Genomic DNA, 18,426 nt, shown 5'->3' on the forward strand with positions numbered 1-18,426 from the left:
ACAAGCTTTTTTTTTGGATGAAAGAAGAGAGTCTGTTCTTCATTTTGGTAGGTTCAGCGTTTATATGATCATAACACACAGTTTTCTGTGGCTCTTCAAAAATGAGTAAAAATGCTCAAAAAGCCTGGCAGTGGGGAGTTGCCTGATTTGAAAATGGCTGGCAGTGAATGAGTTAAAAGGGAGTTTTTCCTTCCCACTGTCGCCAAAGTGCTTGCTCATAGGGGGTCACATGATTGTTGGGTTTTTCTCTGTATCTATAATTGTACAATAATAGAAGGACTATTGTACAATACAATATTGTATCTACTGTGCAATATAAAGTGCCTTGAGGTGACTGCTGCTGTGATTTGTGTTCCTGGTAGACTAATGCTTAAAATAAAACTTCCTTCACTGTCCCCACTTCCTAAACACAATACAAACAAACTTTGTAACTTAAGAGGTAATGTATTATTATTTGCCTTGAACATAATTAATAATGTCTGTAATTTCACCAAATCTTCTAATTTCAGCAATTTCAATTTTATAAACAGTTCATTTGTATGATCTCTGTATTTAACATTATGAACCATTCGTACCGCTTTCTTCTGAAACAAGTATAAAGGTTTTATATTACTTATATATGTATTCCCCCACACTTCAACACAATAATTGAGATTGGGGGAAATTAGTGAGAAATATAAAATACGCATTGCCTTATAATCTAGTATCTCTGACATTACTCGAAATATAAATATTTTTAACCATCTTTTTTCTAACATGTTCAATATGACATTTCCATCTTAATTCATCATCCAATATTACCACCCCCCAAAATGAAGTTCAGTAACTCTGGTGACAGCATAATTACTGAATGGGTTTCAGCTGCCCTGCACAGATCTTAAATGCTGATCAGTGGTAACGGCAGGAAGCTACGAGTTTTTCTAATTACTGTGGAACATGGCAACAGCAGTGGTGACAATACGCAGGCACGTGAACTACATGATGTATTCCTGTTTTTTCTTTTTAAAGCAACTTCACATTTAGGCTACATAAGAAAGTAGGATGTGACATTAAACCCAGCACAATACACAGAAGCAAAGAAAAAGGAAAACACAACATGAAATGTAAATATGAACAATGGCTTTCATGACCATTTAAAACATGCATTATTATAAAATATTTTTTGTAGCAAATCTCGGCCTCTGTGACACAAACGTACACTTAGATGATGATTGTATATGAATGTTAGACAGAAAACGCTTTGAGTATTCAGAAAGAGTAGGTGCTATATAAGAACCAGACCATTTATCATTACCATTTAACTGCCCACTCCAGATACTGTCCCTCCCTCTGTCCACCTGCACAGTTCTGCAGGTTGAACATAAGCTGCTGAAATTCCTGGCCTCGGGCAAAGTATTCAGGCCAAGCAACTTTTCCTTGAGCTTGGGTCTTACTCTAAGTTTTCCTTAAGTAGGTCCAACACACAGTCTCCTGCCAAACAACAATTCAAAGTAAGAAAGATTCAGTGGAGGCCCAATTACATTAATCCTGGTGGATGAACTTATAAATCGTGGACTTTAAAGCCTAATTTCGGTGCTCCTGGAGGTGGTACACACTAGTCCGAATAATTTGTACAGCTCTTTAAAATGCGAGGTCGGATTTAAGTTAAGACTGAATGAGCGACAGGTCAATGAACACCAGAGGGAGGAGAGCAGGGATGTTGGAGTTAAGGAGTTAGCCAAGGTGTGTAAGGCTTTTGAGCGGGGTTTTTCTGCAGAGCACTGGAGCGTTATCAGGAGCAAGAAATCCTTCCATGGCGAGTATCGCTTTGCCATCATCTTTGCTTATATTCAGCAGCAGTTAACCAGCTGGCACATTATAAACTGCCCAGATTTGTTTGTAATTACATGTTAATCTATGGATATTAATGAGTACAACATTTGTTTACATTAAATAACCTCAAAAATGACTAAGTGGCAGAGCTGTCCTTATGTCTATTATTGCTCAGGCTCATTGACTGCTGAGTGGTGTTTCTGCTCTGTTGGTCTGGATGGTTGAGAGACAGTTGGTTGGTTGGAAATTTGCTTAATTTAAGATTGTAATATATATTTACAGGCAGAGGAGCCGGGTTTCAGTGCTCACTACCAGAGCAGCTTTGAAAGTTGATGCTAGCATAATGTGGTGAGGCAGCAACACCTGTGGGAATGCTGGGAGTGACACAAATTGAGTTTGCTGCATCTTCTGGCTGCTGGAGGCGCTCCTGTATCTCCTTGGACACACAGTCCTTCAACAAGAGAACGAAAAATGTTGTTGAAATAGTTGATTCATAATCCTAATAATAAATGCTATTCAGACAAATTGGACTTAAAACTGCAAATAAGGTAAAACATTTTTACCTAAAACTTTTACTACTGAATTTCTAGCTCAACAACACATAATAACCATCACACACATTATTGCTGTCACACAATTACAATTTGACAGAGATTAATGAACATTCTCACGTTTGAAGATAAGGATTGAAACTCCCAGAAGCACCAGCACAGTTATACACTTCATTACAGTAATGAGCAGCTCGAAGACACCTGCAAAATAAACAAAAGGGTGTAAACTTTAGACACCGATGGAAAAATGTCTGTTCCAGCTGGCATCATGTTTCAAACTATGTGAAGATGAGTCTGAAATCACTTTAAGATTCTTAACGGGACTAAATATAGTTTTTAATTGTCTTTAGAGAGTTACTGATTCAAACTCAGCATTTACTTTTATAATATGTTCACATGTTGAAACAAAATAAAATAAAAATGTCAACATCTTTTCCGCAACCAATCACCAAAACAGTCTTACTGAGTCTAGCTAATCTCATAAATCAACTGTCTTATTGCATTTGCTCTAATTTCAGGCGACACTTTATAATGTTTAAAATTCAAAAACTCGATGCAGTAGCTGGCACTGTTGTCTCACAGCAGGACTGGACCATCTTTCTGTGTGGACTTTGCATGACCTCTTTTTGCATCTGCACCAGTTCTTTCTGTGCTAACCTGCTGAGGTGGACTAAACAATGGACTGATCCCTGGTAGATTCCCAAGTGTTAATTAACAACACAGACATTAAAGTCATTGTAATTGTAATGTTCTGGAACTTAAAACTCAGTTTTCTATGTGAGATTGAATCAGCTCAGTTTAGAGTTCAACTAAGTTCATATTCACTTTGTTAAACATATTTTTGGGCAATACAGTGGTCCTTCACTATAAAGCGGTTCACTTTTTGAGGCCTCGCTGTTTTGCGGATTTTCTTGTGCAATTTTGCATGGGTTGTTGTTGTTGTTTTTTTACAACACGTTGTGTTCTGCATCTCCTCCGTGCTGTGTCTCCTGTTCAGTACAAAATGCGTTCAGCTTGTCAAATTTACATAATTCTTCCATCGCTAGCAGTGTGACTCTGAAGTACAGTGCTGTATGTTTGTAAGTTTTCTCCCCAACAAACACAACAATGTCGATGAAACTTTTCGCACCGTTTTGTCTGCTGAAAGCAGAGGAAGATGATAACTATCAGACAAAAAGTCTGACTTCTGGACGTGCTAAAGGAAAGTAGAAATTACCGTATTTTTCAGACCATTAGGCGCACCGGATTATAAGGCACATTAAGCGAAACAAAACAGTCAGATAAGTCAAACTTTACTCAACTCATTCTTCTTGCTTCCTCTACATCTGTACCATTGATTCATTAATGCTGAATTCTCTGGCAGCTGCTCTGTTCCCATGTTCTGGACCTGAACACAGGGTTTGATCTTTGGTTTCGTTCTATAATACTGGACTTATTTTTCTACTAAGGTTTGAACTTTGAGAGTTTAAACAAGACAGAAAAGTGTGAAAATGTTCACGCCTGTCATAGAAAAGTGTATAAAGTGTGTCGTGAGGGGTTTTACAGCCTTAAAACATCTATATTAATTGTAAAAAATGAAGTTGGCTACTTTCTGGATTTAACCTGTCCTGGGTTATTTTTAGAACTCCCGCGATAAACGAGGAACCGCTGTACAGCCCTTTGATGCTCAATCAAAACAACATTTTTAGGAATCGAGCTGTAATTAATCTAAATTCAGCTCACGCTCCATGCCATTCACTGGTGGTAAGGTACCATGAGGCTCATGTGTGACCTGCACTGTGGTCACACATGTGCCCAGTCCCAGTACTTGTGTGTGATTTGGGGCATATCTGGGCCTAAGTGGAGCAGTCTACATCTAGAGTGTGGGTATATGCCTTCCTAAATGCAGGGATGCCTAAACAAAGGAGAGATTATGGCCATTTTAAATAAATGTACCAGACCACCTTGAACTTTTCAGCAACGATATTTAATTGAAGGACTAAAATGTGCAGCCAATGGTATACGCTGCTGCATTTCATTGTGACATAGTCCAGTGTGGGCTTCTCTGACTACAGACTACCTCTGCTGGACATACTCTTACATCAGACCCACAGGACCATGTCTGCTGGCTTAGAGGCTTCAAAGTGGTCACACCCTTTGTGGACAAACACAGATTCTTACCAGAGCTCACGTGAGGAACAACAGCTGACTGTGTGAAAGTTGGTGATGCTGTTGATGGCTCTGTAAAAAAAAGTGAGAATTATAATTAAATGTATTTGTCCAACAAAAGATTAAGACATACATCAAATATACATCAGGTAGCAAAAGTAACACTGACCTATCATAGATATAATTTAGATAAATACACCAGTTGAATTTGGTGAAACCCTTAGAGCAGCATTGTGGTCCTCGCTCCATACCATTCACTGGTGGTAATGCACCAAGAGACACATGTGTGACCTGCACTGTGGGTCCCAGCACTTGTGTGTAATTTGGGCCATATCTGGGCCCGAGTAGGGCAGTCTACACCTAGAGTGTGGGCATATGCTCTCCTAAATCTAGGCATGCCTAAACCCTTAAATAAATATAGCAGACCACTTTGCAGCAGCAGTATCTGACTGGAGGACTAAAATGTCAGCCTGTGGTATAGGCTGCTACATTTCATGACCACGTGCCCAGTGTGGGTTTCTCTGACTACAGACTTCCTCTGCTGGACATATGTCTCCCCAAAGTGCTCTCACACAGGGCCCGCATGACCATGTTAGAGACTTCAAAGTCATCACTCCCTTTGTGGACAAACACAGATTCTTACCAGAGCTCTCGTGAGGAACAACAGCTGACTGTGTGAAAGTTGGTGATGCTGTTGATGGCTCTATAAACAAACAGTGAGAATTATATTTAACTGTATTTGTCCAACAAAAGATTAAGACATACATCAAACATGCATCAGGTAGCAAAAGTAACACTGGTCCTTCACAGAAACACACCAGAATGTTTTGACTCTTAGATCCTGAAAAAATGTTTCCTGGACTTTTTAATTGGTTTGATATATGGACTTAAATATATGATACATGATTAATAATAAACCTACAGCACCTTCAACCTCCAGTTTTATTTGTCTGACTGAAACTCTGTAGCTTCCATCCTTTGATCCCACTCCACACCAGTAGACACCAGCGTCCTGTGAGGAAACATCCCTGATGGACACGTTGAAGCCTCTGTTGGTGTTTGTGAGTCTGAATTTCCCGTTTAACCTCTGACCTTTTGTTGACAAAATATCGTTACAGGTGAAATTCTCCCCTCTGCAGAAAAACTGGACCCCGTACTTGAAATAAACATCTGGATAATCACACTTGATGTTAGCTGCTCTGGTCACAGTTTGAGTAAATGGCTGCTGGCAGTTTTCTGTATAAAAATAAAGACAAAACCCCCCAAACAAGGACAATAAAGTATTTGAATGTCATTCATTATATCACAACATGTAACTTGTACTTTGTCACCAGAGCGTTTGTCACACACTACTTTAACATTTTTAACTTCCTCGTGTGCTGACAAAGGTGTGAAACAGATGAAGACACGAGCAAACTGTGAAATTTCCTTTCAAAAGTCTGAGATGTAAAGTAACTTCTGAGATTAAAAAACAAACAAAGTAATGTAAACATGCGTTTAACCTGTAATCTGTAATAAATCTTTACATTTCCAAACTATGATTTATGTTGTGTGATAGAAACAAACTATATAATACCAAAATACAGGTGAGGAAATCTGATTTTAGTTATTAATTTCTTGTGTTGTACTAATAACATCAACAACAACAATAATAATCACATTTCTTACCAGATTCCAATTTCTTTATGACAGGAGATCTGTTTGAGCCTTGATCAAATTCACATCTGTACGTCCCAAAGTCTGCTTGTTTAAGATCTCTGATGCCCACCATGAGAGTTTTATGTTTTGTATCATGGTACAGAGAAAATCTGCCTTTATCGTCCCAAACATCCTTCAGAGAGCTTCGTAAGCTTGTTCTATTGGGAAAAACTACATTGACGTGGTCATATTTTTTATTTGCTCCAGGATATTTGCAGATGAATTGAACCCATCCTTGTTTGCATGCCTTCACTTCATCTTCATCATCACCATAGGCACCACAACCTGCAGATCAAAGAGAAATGTTAGTATCCTGTTATGTCCTGTTATTGAATTTTCTGTGTTTAGTAGGTAGGACCCCTTCTCATACAGTTAACACTATAGATAATCAGACATCTGTGCCACATATGTATATGTAGTGTTGCTTAGTGTGAGATATCTGTAAGTATGTGTTAGTAATGTTTTTACCTGTCGTCAGTGAGAGGATGAGTAGTAGCAGTAAGTTCATTATGTTGGTTTCAGATCTGCAGTTAGCTTCCTTTTGTCACGCTGGCTCTTCTGTTGGTCGCTTAAATTTCTGTCACATAATACCTAAAGTTTCCTCACACTAACTTTTCTGTTTAATGTTATTTTGTCATAGGTTACGATCTTATCATTGGCAGTAAAGATGAGGTAAGTGTTGCGTGGGACAAAGGAAATGATCAGACAGCACGACAGAAATAGCTTCATACTTTTAGTTTTTACTGCACCATCACGTCAAGGTTAGGCTATGAAGAATATTTCACAAAAGCAAAGCAACGTTTATTTGTATGTGACCACATGGTGTCGAATGACACTGATTCCAGAAAATTTGAACACTGTCTGAACTGGAGATGAAAGAAAATATTTTAGTCTCTTAAACCTCGACTGAAAACACCTCGAAGACAACATGTCGAATGATGGGAAAGCGACATGTTTCCCACCACATTCATTCACAACGTCAGGTAGTTTGCTGAACTCTAAAATCGTTTTAGAATATTTATAGTAGTAATGTAAATGTGAATCACTAACCAAGCCAATTTAATCAAATCTTTAGTTTCACGTCACAAAATCTGTCGTTTTCATCCTGTAAACCAGATGTTTAAGGCCCAGTTTCATCTGTAAATTGATGTAATCTGTAAACCCTGTAAACCCTGTAAGCTCAAATGAGCCTGCATCATTTCTGCAGAAGCAGAGCCAGGAACAGGAACTGTTCTAACCCTGAGAGAGGTTGGTGTTGGCAATGCAGCAAAAATAACGATGAGTTAACTTCCAACTAAAAACCTGTGGGATCAAGAAGTGGCACAAATAAACTGCTGCATGACCACAGACATGCAGAAAAACACTTATCTTGAAAGCAGGAAGTGATGCTAACTACATCACTGTGATACACGGACCTGTTAACTTGTCACTGACAGTAAGATGTCAAAGAATGGCCTGGTAAAAGTTAATTGAGTGGTTGAGTCGACAGCACACACAGACTGATTTGTTCTTAGTTTAGATAAGTTCTGGTTATTAGTTTCTTTTCTTTTTTTAAATTCCCTGATCGATTACTGATAGATGAATTGATAAAGGAATCTATGACCCTTTCTTTCTTCCACACAATGTGTTATTTACAGTCTGTGTGACCAGCTCACATTTTATGAACCAGTCATTGTGCTAAATAAAATCACTGAGCCAGTCATCCTTCTGGGAAATACTTTCCACCAATTATGACATCATTTGCAGATTTCATCTAAACTCTTTGTTATGTCCCCAAGACGGAGGCCCGAGGAGGGTGTGGGGAGCAACAAAAGTAGAGCTGGGAGAGAAAGAAACAAGCAAAATAATACAGAAACTTTTAAATTATAAACTTTATTCTTATCGACACAAAGAGACAGCAGTGCTGTTATATCAATATCAAAACAAAAAGAAAAACATGACACAATTCACCAGGAAAGAAGGACATTCTGCTATTACTAAATAAAAAAGCAAATATAATAACGTTGTGTTATCTTAAGTCAAAAGCCAAACCAAAAACATACATAAGAAATATGCACGCACAAAAAAAAAGAAAGAGAAAAAACTCCCCAAAGACATATTAAGAGGACCACAACAGTAGTCCGATTGCGCGAGCTGAGTGTGAGCATCATTAGCAGTTCATTTTTCCTTTTCCAAGCTGCTCTTCATATTCTTGGCCACCAGATGCCGCCAAATAGCACCGTGTTGAAAAACTGGGTAACAAACACTTTTTCAAAACAAGCTTAATTTGCCCATCACTAGATTTCAACACTGCTCCCACAAACACAACTCCAAAATACATTACCGGGCTCTTCTTTTGCTCAACCTCGGTTTCATACACTAGAAAACAACACCTGGATTTTATAATGTCGGGGTTAATGGCCGAGTGGGTCCAGGTGCCGACTGGGGAAAAGAGCGGCATGTGGGCCCTGGAGAGAAAAGAGAGAGAGTGGAAGAAAGAGCAGCACCACACACCTACACCTGCCCAGCTCCACAGAATATAACACGCTTTAAAAAGCACATTTCATTTTGGCTCAGGCTCATTGATTACTGAGCAGAGAGTCTCCTCTGCAGGTCTGGATGGTTGAGTGATTGTCGGGTTGGTTGGACATTTGCTTAATGTCAAAGTAGAATATTCACAGGCAGAGGAGCTGCGTTTCAGCGCCTCACCACCCGCTTTGTCAGAGCAGCTTTCAAAGTTGATGCAATCGTAAAGTGGTGAGGCAGCTACATCTGTGGGGACGCTAGCAGTGACATAAATCGAGGTCAGTGCATTTTCTGGCTGGTCTGGTTGCTGGGGGCGCTCCTGTATCTCCTCATACGTACAGTCCTTCAACTACAAAATAAAAAAATATAGTTTAAAAACTTCATATAAAATCACATAAAACTTTTGGATGTTTATTCATCTGTATGATTTATTGCTGTCATGTTTTATGATAAATACACCCTACAATCATTTTCAAAATGATTAAAAAAACATTGCGGCAGGTTATGTTGCAATGTGCTGATTAGTTGTAATCATTAGTTGCCAGTAAAATATATTTTAAAGGAATGTATATTTTCTTTCATTATTGCCGTAATGTGAAATATATTTCATCCTTTATAACAGACGTCTGCCTGAAAAGCTTTTATGAGCCAACATCTGTGTGTCTGCAGTTCAGTCCAGGAGGTTTTAACTGGGGAGACATTTCAACTATGTTTCCTGGATTGTCACCAGTTATACATGAAAATAAATAAATAAACAAATTAAAATTCCACACTAACCTCTTTGGCATGTTGCAATGCTGCATTAGCTCCTCTGCATTTTGAAAAGGAGATTCCTGGCAGAGACGAAGCAGAAAATCAAGAAATAAGCAAAATTATCTGTTAAAGATTTACATTTTTTCTAGTTTGATTGTTTTTAAATGTCTGATATGATGAGAACTCAGCAAAGATTATATCTTTCATAACTTTAAAAAATCTATGTCAGCTAATGTCATGCATCATGTATACTGCAGATTGTTAGATATCATTTGTACAAAAGTACAGGGATGTGTTTTTTCTTTTTTTGGATAAAAGCAGCAAACATGTTTGTGTGACTGATGATGTACAAAGGATTTAGTGAAAGTTCTTACGTCTGTAGACAAGGATGAAAACGACCAGAAACACCAACCCAGTTATTATGATTACAACAATTCCAACGTCAGAAATGCCTGCAGCGTAAACCAAACAACAATTTTCCAGCATTATTCATCATCCCAGCATTGACATCCCGAACTGTCTTTGTTGGAAAATGTGAAAGGAGCAGTTTTTAAGAAATTTAAAAAATAAAAATTGTTATGTGAACATCCACAAACTTTCCCAGTTCTCATAAACTGCAGAAGTTTTAGGATACCACATGTACTCTCTCACCATGACTCTCAGCAGATGCAGTGGGTCCTGTAGTTAAAAAAACAGCAGACGTAAATGATTGGTGGAAACCGAAGGAAACAAATGTGCATTCAGACTCTACTTTGAGGCATTAGATTAACAGAGTTTAATTAAAGGATAAAATAATATCATCAATTTGGAAAAAAAGAATATTTATAATTTTTAGACACCAGCTTAGAGGTTACCATCTCGTTTTCCTCTCCACTTTTTAAAGTGGCATTACAAAATGTAATGTTAGCAAAGTGAAGTGAAGTTAGCCAGTAAAAGTCTTGTGTTCGATGGGGTTCGATCCCAGTCTGCTCCAGTCTGCATGCCAAATATCCTTGTGCAAGATACTAACCGCTGGTTGCTCTCCGATGCATCCATCAGAGTGTGAATGTGTAATAGAATGTAAGTTAGGTTGCACTGAAAACCTAGAAAAGTGCTTGTGTGAATGGATTTGATTTGTTGAATGAACAAGTTGTATAAAGCGCTTTGAGTGCTCAGAGTAGAAAAGCGCAATATAAGAACCAGTCCATTTACCATTTATTAACCTAATGTAGTAATACCTCATAATCAGAAAACACACATTTTTAGTGCCGAGTATAAGCACATCCTCTTTTCTTAAAGCTCATTCTGTGTCAAACCTTTTTGGCATGTTTGTTTCTTTTAAATTCTTTTAAAGTCATTTTCTTGCTAACAGTTACGATTAAAAGTCTTTATTTTTTAATATTTTTATTTTTAAAATGATTTTATTAAAACTGCAAAAAATAAAACATTATAAATAATGAATTAAAAGTATAATATATGTGCAAAATGAGCCTGCTTTAATATGCTGTGCATTATGACCCAGGGTCAGATAATAAAATAGCACGGCTCACCTACAGTCAGGGACAATCTGTTGAAGAACCTGTTACTTCGGTGTTCATTGGTGCTTTCTGCTCCACACCAGTATGTCCCACTGTCGTCCGCTGTCACTTCTCTCACTGTCATGGTGATATTTTTCTTTTTTTTATTGTCATTCATCCAAAACCTCTTGTTCCTATTGGGATCTCTGGTGCTTACTAAAGGTGTACATATAGATGGATCTTCTCCCTTACAGATAAATTTTGTACAATTTGAGAGAGTCTGGTTATATTTACACCAGTACGTGAAGTTCTCTCCAACAGCTGGTGATCTTGTGAAGCTCTTAATATCTGTGGAAAACAGAGGCAAACATACGTTAGTAGTTCCTAAATATAAAACGTAAACCTTTAAAGTGGAAAAGATAAGTTATTTACTTTTAATACTTAGTTTTATTTTTGTGAGTGCAGCATGATGAATCCCCTCAGGTGATCTTACGCCGCACCAGTAAATACCATCATCCTGAGAGGACACATTACTGATGGACATATTGAAGCTATGGCTGATGTTTGAGGGAGTGAATGTCCTGTTTGACTTTGGATAAGATTTTGTTGATAAATTGTCCTCGCAGGTGAAACCTTCCCCTTTGCAGAAAAACTTGATCCACGACTTGTATTTGTCTTCTGGATAATCACATCTGATGGTGGTTTTAGCTGTTCTGTATGCAATTTGATGAAATGCTTTTGGGCATTGTTTTGCTGGGAAAAAAAAAAGTATTACTCACAAATGTCTTTTTCTCTGGAAAGGAAAGGCTCACATGATCCATTTATTTAGATACAGTAATCCAAACTATGAATGTGTTGACCAATGTGAATTAAAATCAGCCACAGCATATATGAATGTGAATAAGAAATTATTCCTTCTTACCAATTTTAAATTCTAATTCCTCTCTGTCAGCTGATGAATTCTTCGTCTGATGTTGCTTAATGATCACTCTGAGAGTGTTTTGCTCAGTTGTTGAAGCCTTAGTCATTTGACATTTTCTAGTTGTGTTTTGTTTGCAGGTGAATTCAACCCATCCTTTTGTGCAAATCTTCTCTTCTGACAGCAGCTCACAACCTAAAGCAAACATTCACATGATAAAGGCCACTGAAATAAAATCCCAGAGGGGGGTCCGAAGATGGTATTTAGGGAAGGTTACTTTTAAAATGTATTCCACTACAGATTAAAGAATACATGCCTCAAAATGTATTTTGCAACGTATTCTGTTACTCAATGAGAGTAACGTATTCTGAATACTTTGGATTACTAATATATGATCATGCTTTTTACAACTACATGAATGTACTATTGCTGTGTGATTTATTACTATTACTGAAGATTATTCGCCATACCAACACCAACTAGATTTTTAAATCTTTATTTAAAATGAGTAACAGTAGGTGGACATTAGGTAAGGCTGCACTTTTGCAGCGATCTCGTAGAAAACTATTCCTGTATCAGTGATGTTTTCTTTTTGTCTGCTTTCATAACTGCACATGATTATTTGCAGCTAGCAGGTTGTTAATGCAACATTCATTAATAGTAATAAATCAGACAGCAATAGTACATCAAAGATACTTTAGTGGCACATAACCCAGGTAACTACCACAACTAAAACAAGTTAGTTGCATTAGGCTAACGCTAGTTTTTTAAAAAGAACTTACTTCCAGCTGAGAGCAGCTTGTTTGCTGGCAGGTCAGATTCACTTTAAATGTGAAGTGGTGTCGGAATTTACAGCTCCGAACCGTAGTAAAGAGACCTCTGTCTAATAAGTCGGGCTCCATGTGTACACGTGTGACAGTGTGACACAAGTAAGTGAGTGTTGGGCCGGAACGTTAGGCTGTATGTGTCATGGTCCTGGGCCATGTGGGCCCAGTATTCTTAGTTCCTTGTATTTTTGTATTTCGTTCCTTATTTAGGCCATGTTTTCTGAGTTGCCCTGTTGTGTTGTTCCCTAAGTGTTTTCCCTTCATGGCTTTTACCCCCTGTGTGCCCCTCTGTGTATCTGTGAGCCCTCGTCTCTCCTTATGTTTTATTCCATGTTTCCCCTGCCCATTATGTCTAAGTTCTCCCCGTGCTCTCTCTCCCCCCTGTGTGCCCTCTATGTATTTATGAGCCCTCGTCTCCCTTTTTGGTTGTTTCATGTTTCCCCAGCCCGTTATGTCTGTGTTTTCCCCGTGCTCTCTCTCCTCCTGTCTGAACCTCTGTGCCTGTACATGTCATGTTCAGTTCACCCCGCCCTGTCTCGTTATGATTATCAGCGTCACCTGTGTTCCCCGTGTGTGCCCACTTTCCTCGTTTACCCTCTGTGTATTTCTGTCTGAGTCTCCCTCTGTTCGGCGTCGCGTTCTCCCTCATGTTGTGTGTTATTCTCCCCGTGGTTCGGTTCCTTGTACATCTCATGCTTTAGTTTTCCCAGTTTTAGTTTATTTTGTATTGCTTCTCGTGGCCAGCAATAAAGCTGTGTTTTTGAGTTTATCCCCGTGTCTGTGAATCTGCATCTTGGGTCCTTCTCCTGCCTGCCACACAACGTATCATGACAGAAGAACGCGACCACAACATGGACCCAGCAGTTCACAACCCCTCCGCGGACCTCCAGTACGACGCGACCATGTCGGACTCAGCGGACATTTCAGAGGAGGTAGGGGAGGAGCTGAACCGGCTCTGCCGCATTATGGATCGCATCATCGGATGTGCGGATCCAAGTGTGGTTTCCACGGGATTGGTGGCCGTGGACGCCGTTTTGTTGCGGGAGCCACGGTTACGACAGCTCCCCCACCTCGTCGAGGCGTTTGACTCCCTGGGCCCCCTTAAGGAGGAGCTTCGTGCCCGTGCGCTGGCCCAGAGGGTCCTGAATGCCGCCTCAGCACCCACACCTCCGTCCCGTGGACGGGTGTCATCGCCGCTGCCTCATGAGCCAGAGGCTGTGAGAGGTGGAACGCTGAGGTCCACTTCCACTCAGCCATCGCCTCACCGTGGATCGGCTTCCTCGTTTCCGCCACAGTCAAGCTGCACTGACCAGCACACGGAGGCGATGGAGGCCATAGATTTTGGTGACGATGAGCGTCAGCAGGTGTTGCGGGCTTATCGGGAGGACGAGCTCCGGCGGAAACCCTGGCTCATCCCGGAGGAGGACCTCTCACCTGCTGCACAGCCTACCAGCCGCTCGCCGTCTCCGATCCGCTTAGGCTATTTTTCGCCTGTCTCATTTCTGGCAAGGATGGGGGCGGACGACGGGGAACTCACCACTACGTCACCCTCTGTGTTGGCGCCATCAGCGCCCATCGCGCCAGCTTCCTCTGCTCGAAGGAGGCGGCGCGCCCGCCGCCATAAACCGGACAATGCTAAAACTACAAAACATGAAGTGGACGGCGGGTTCATTTTTGATAGAGCTATTTTTGTCGACCCTGAGCCTGCCATTTCTCGGACAGTTTTTTCTGAGCCTGCTCCTTTTCCTGCTCGTGTTTCTCCTCCCAGGCCAGCTCAGTCAGCTCCCTCGCAGCCCTTCACAGCTCAGTTAGCTCCCTCGCAGCCCTTCACAGCTCAGTCAGCTCCCTCGCAGCCCTTCACAGTTCAGTTAGCTCCCTCGCAGCCACCCTCAGTTCAGTTAGCTCCCTCGCAGCCACCCTCAGTTCAGTTAGCTCCCTCGCAGCCACCCTCAGTTCAGTTAGCTCCCTCGCAGCCACCCTCAGTTCAGTCTCCAGTGTCACCCCCAGTTCAGTCTCCAGTAGCTCCAGTGCCGCCTGTAGCGCAGGCCCCAGTAGCTCCAGTGCCGCCTGTAGCGCAGGCCCCAGTAGCTCCAGTGCCGCCTGTAGCGCAGGCCCCAGTAGCTCCAGTGCCGCCTGCAGCGCAGGCCCCAGTAGCTCCAGTGCCGCCTGTAGCGCAGGCCCCAGTAGCTCCAGTGCCGCCTGCATTGCAGGCCCCAGTAGCTCCAGTGCCGCCTGCATTGCAGGCCCCAGTAGCTCCAGTGCCGCCTGTAGCGCAGGCCCCAGTAGCTCAGCTCCCCGCGTCTCCAGTAGCCCAGTCCCCGATAGCAGTACGGTCCGCTGGTCAGCTTAACATTCAGCCAGGGGTCTCAAATCTCTCTGGCTCTGCATCAGCTCCTGCTGGGAGCTCGGATGAGCTCATCCAGGACTCCGCGGCTCCCACGCCGCCATCTACCTCGTCAGCTGGAGGGTCCGAGGGGCCCGTTCAGCCTCCTGTCTCCGCTGGAGGGTCCGAGGGGCCCGTTCAGCCACCAGCTGCTCCACCGGCAGCCTCGTCCACGTTCGCTGCAGCTCTAGCGTCTTCGTCTTCGCCTGGCCCGGCTTCATCTTCGCCTGGCCTGGCTTCATCTTCGCCTGGCCCGGCTTCATCTTCGCCTGGCCCGGCTTCAGCCTCGCCTGGTCCAGCCTCCGAGTCTTCAGCCTCGCCTGCCGCAGCCTCCGAGTCTTCAGCCTCGCCTGCCGCAGCCTCCGAGTCTTCAGCCTCGCCTGCCGCAGCTCCAGCCTGTGCTTCGTCTGCCGCAGCTCCAGCCTGTGCTTCGTCAGCTGCAGCTCCAGCCTGTGCTTCGTCAGCTGCAGCTCCGGCCTCCGAGTCTTCGTCTGCTGCAGCTCCAGCCTCCGAGTCTTCGTCTGCTGCAGCTCCAGCCTCCGAGTCTTCGTCCTCGTCTGGCCCAGCCTCAGAGTCTTCGTCCTCGTCTGGCCCAGCCTCAGTCTTCGTCCTCGTCTGGCCCAGCTCCAACTTTGGCTTCTGCTCCTCCTGGTCCAGCCTCAGCCTCTGTAGCGACGCCTGGTCCGGCCCCCGCATCGCCATCGGCTGGTCCTGCCTCGTCTGGTCCTGTGCCCACCAGGCCATGGCCAGCACGCCTGAGACTGGAGAGCCGCCGCTGCCTTCCGCGCAGCCGGCCTCCTGAACTGCTCCGTCGTCTCCTTCGTCGCCGCCGCTGCCTTCCGCGCGGCCGGCCCCCTGAACTGCTCCGTCGTCTCCTTCGTCGCCGCCGCTGCCTTCCGCGCGGCCGGCCCCCTGAACTGCTCCGTCGTCTCCCTCGCCGCTGCCGCTGCCTTCCGCGCGGCCGGCCCCCTGAACTGCTCCGTCGTCTCCCTCGCCGCCGCCGCTGCCTTCCGCGCGGCCGGCCTCCTGAACTGCTCCGTCGTCTCCCTCGCCGCCGCCGCTGCCTTCCGCGCGGCCGGCCTCCGGACCAACTCTGTCACCTGTGCCACCCGCCTGGTCGGCCCCCCGACCGTGTGACCCGTGAACTCTTGTGCCTGTGGGCTCTGGGTCGGCCCCCTGAACTTTATTTGGACTATGGTCTTGTGCTCCTGTGTTTTCTGTTGTTTGTTTTGTTTCCCGTTCTGGTCCCTCCGTCCTGGTCCCCCGCCTCCCGCCCTGGGTGGGTTGTTTTCTGTTTTTGTTTTGTTTTTCGGGTTTGGGCTGTCGGGAGCCAGCCCTTTAGGGGGGGGTGATGTCATGGTCCTGGGCCATGTGGGCCCAGTATTCTTAGTTCCTTGTATTTTTGTATTTCGTTCCTTATTTAGGCCATGTTTTCTGAGTTGCCCTGTTGTGTTGTTCCCTAAGTGTTTTCCCTTCATGGCTTTTACCCCCTGTGTGCCCCTCTGTGTATCTGTGAGCCCTCGTCTCTCCTTATGTTTTATTCCATGTTTCCCCTGCCCATTATGTCTAAGTTCTCCCCGTGCTCTCTCTCCCCCCTGTGTGCCCTCTATGTATTTATGAGCCCTCGTCTCCCTTTTTGGTTGTTTCATGTTTCCCCAGCCCGTTATGTCTGTGTTTTCCCCGTGCTCTCTCTCCTCCTGTCTGAACCTCTGTGCCTGTACATGTCATGTTCAGTTCACCCCGCCCTGTCTCGTTATGATTATCAGCGTCACCTGTGTTCCCCGTGTGTGCCCACTTTCCTCGTTTACCCTCTGTGTATTTCTGTCTGAGTCTCCCTCTGTTCGGCGTCGCGTTCTCCCTCATGTTGTGTGTTATTCTCCCCGTGGTTCGGTTCCTTGTACATCTCATGCTTTAGTTTTCCCAGTTTTAGTTTATTTTGTATTGCTTCTCGTGGCCAGCAATAAAGCTGTGTTTTTGAGTTTATCCCCGTGTCTGTGAATCTGCATCTTGGGTCCTTCTCCTGCCTGCCACACAACGTATCATGACAGTATGTTGTTGTTGTTGTTGTTGTTGTTGTACATGACAGAGAGTCAATCTGAGTCACATGACTTGTTAATAAACCTAACTGCCCCGTTGGGGTATTCTGTAGTCTGTCGTGCACGAGACCAGAATACAACACCGTGTTCCCAAACCACAATCACAAACACAGTGTACTTCTAAGTCTTAACAGCTTACTTACAACTGGGCTCGTACGTGTATTCTGTTACTCCCCAACACTGCTCTCACAGCACTCTTTTCTGCACAATGGAAGCTGTGGTACAGCAGCCACATCTCTGCAGCCACAGTACCAATCCATCTATCGACCTCCCGCTTCCCTCTGAACAAGACCCTGTGACTGCACAAGTCACTGAACAACCTTCCACCATCTGGCTATGCCTAGAAATTCTGTCTACAAGAATTAAGAATACAATCAATGACAAAGAGCAGCGTTCAAAACCCACCAGGAAATAGTCCAAATTATTGCTGGCAATGCAAACCAGGCTCTTGCAGCAGTTGTATAAGAACTAAATAGCTTGCAACAACCGACCAGATACCCCATAATAGTGGACCATGTCCCACAGAATACTTTGAGCGACAAGGTCGAATGCATTGTCTCTGATCTATTGTTCTGCACAGATGACAGGCTGGACCTGCTCCCTGACCTGGACGCACAGAGAACAAACCCTCTCATTCAAAAGCCCCGACATACAGGCAAGGAAGCCGAGGGGACACCAGGCTACGCACCCCAGCCTGCCGCCTCTCAACAAGGACACTGGTTCCAGAGCTCAAACCGTGTGTAGAGGTGAGCCTGATTATATCTGGCTGGTACCTCTCAACCTCACATACTGACCCAGGATCCTACCCCACCAGAGAGCTGATGTTTCATATCCACACCGCCAGCCTCGGTTGCCAGGGATCGGTCCGTCAGGGCCTCTGCCCTCGGCTGCCACAACACACAACCCACCCTACGCCCACAGTGCTTCCTGTGGGTGGGGGGCCTACAGGAGGGCATAGAGACCTTTTTTTTTTCTTTCTTTTTTAAAATTGTAATCTGTCACAATTGGCTTGTTACATCATGAGCTCATTATAGTTTTCCTTTTTCTTGTCACTTCCCGTTTTACTTTGCCTTTTGCTTTTGTGTGTCATTTTGCCTTTACTGGTTGTGTTCTTCTGTTCCTGTTTGATGCCACTGAGCTCATGTTCCTGTTCTATTGTCTTGGAGTTCTGTTGTTGTTAAAGCACATTGTTCATTAAAATTGTTTTTATTCACTCTCTGCCTTTCCAAATCTGTGGT

General features: G+C 43.5%; 2 protein-coding genes across 2 annotated transcripts; both read right to left on the minus strand.

The window, feature by feature from the left end:
* Nucleotides 1–4,444: 4,444 nt before the first annotated feature.
* LOC146632845 (polymeric immunoglobulin receptor-like) lies at nucleotides 4,445–6,717 on the minus strand. The gene is made up of 5 exons (XM_085353560.1): nucleotides 6,678–6,717; nucleotides 6,180–6,494; nucleotides 5,439–5,747; nucleotides 5,155–5,214; nucleotides 4,445–4,497 (listed from the first exon to the last, which is right to left on the minus strand). The coding sequence occupies exons 1-5, from the start codon at nucleotides 6,715–6,717 to the stop codon at nucleotides 4,445–4,447; spliced, it is 777 nt and encodes a 258-aa protein (XP_085209686.1).
* A 2,034-nt stretch (nucleotides 6,718–8,751) lies between these two features.
* On the minus strand, nucleotides 8,752–12,090 carry LOC146632846 (uncharacterized). Its single transcript, XM_085353561.1, has 7 exons — nucleotides 11,886–12,090; nucleotides 11,396–11,716; nucleotides 10,997–11,311; nucleotides 10,119–10,145; nucleotides 9,842–9,919; nucleotides 9,492–9,547; nucleotides 8,752–9,063 (listed from the first exon to the last, which is right to left on the minus strand). The coding sequence occupies exons 1-7, from the start codon at nucleotides 12,088–12,090 to the stop codon at nucleotides 8,752–8,754; spliced, it is 1,314 nt and encodes a 437-aa protein (XP_085209687.1).
* Nucleotides 12,091–18,426: the final 6,336 nt, after the last annotated feature.

The sequence above is a fragment of the Diplotaxodon limnothrissa genome, linkage group LG5 (genome assembly GCF_057381915.1).
Source record: "Diplotaxodon limnothrissa isolate DT_005_m linkage group LG5, D_limnothrissa_male_GT1.1, whole genome shotgun sequence".
Taxonomy (NCBI): Eukaryota; Metazoa; Chordata; class Actinopteri; order Cichliformes; family Cichlidae; genus Diplotaxodon; species Diplotaxodon limnothrissa.

Coding starts and splice junctions, on each gene's coding strand:
- LOC146632845 (XM_085353560.1), bottom strand. CDS start 6,717: ATGAACTTACTGCTACTACTCATCCTCTCACTGACGACAG. Junction 5,215..5,438: donor AATAAAACTGGAGGTTGAAG/GTGCTGTAGGTT, acceptor GTTTGTTTATAG/AGCCATCAACAGCATCACCA. Junction 4,498..5,154: donor TGTTCCTCACGAGAGCTCTG/GTAAGAATCTGT, acceptor TTGTCCACAAAG/GGTGTGACCACTTTGAAGCC.
- LOC146632846 (XM_085353561.1), bottom strand. CDS start 12,090: ATGTTTGCTTTAGGTTGTGAGCTGCTGTCAGAAGAGAAGATTTGCACA. Junction 9,920..10,118: donor TGCATCTGCTGAGAGTCATG/GTGAGAGAGTAC, acceptor TTTACGCTGCAG/GCATTTCTGACGTTGGAATT. Junction 9,064..9,491: donor CATTGCAACATGCCAAAGAG/GTTAGTGTGGAA, acceptor TTTATTTTGTAG/TTGAAGGACTGTACGTATGA.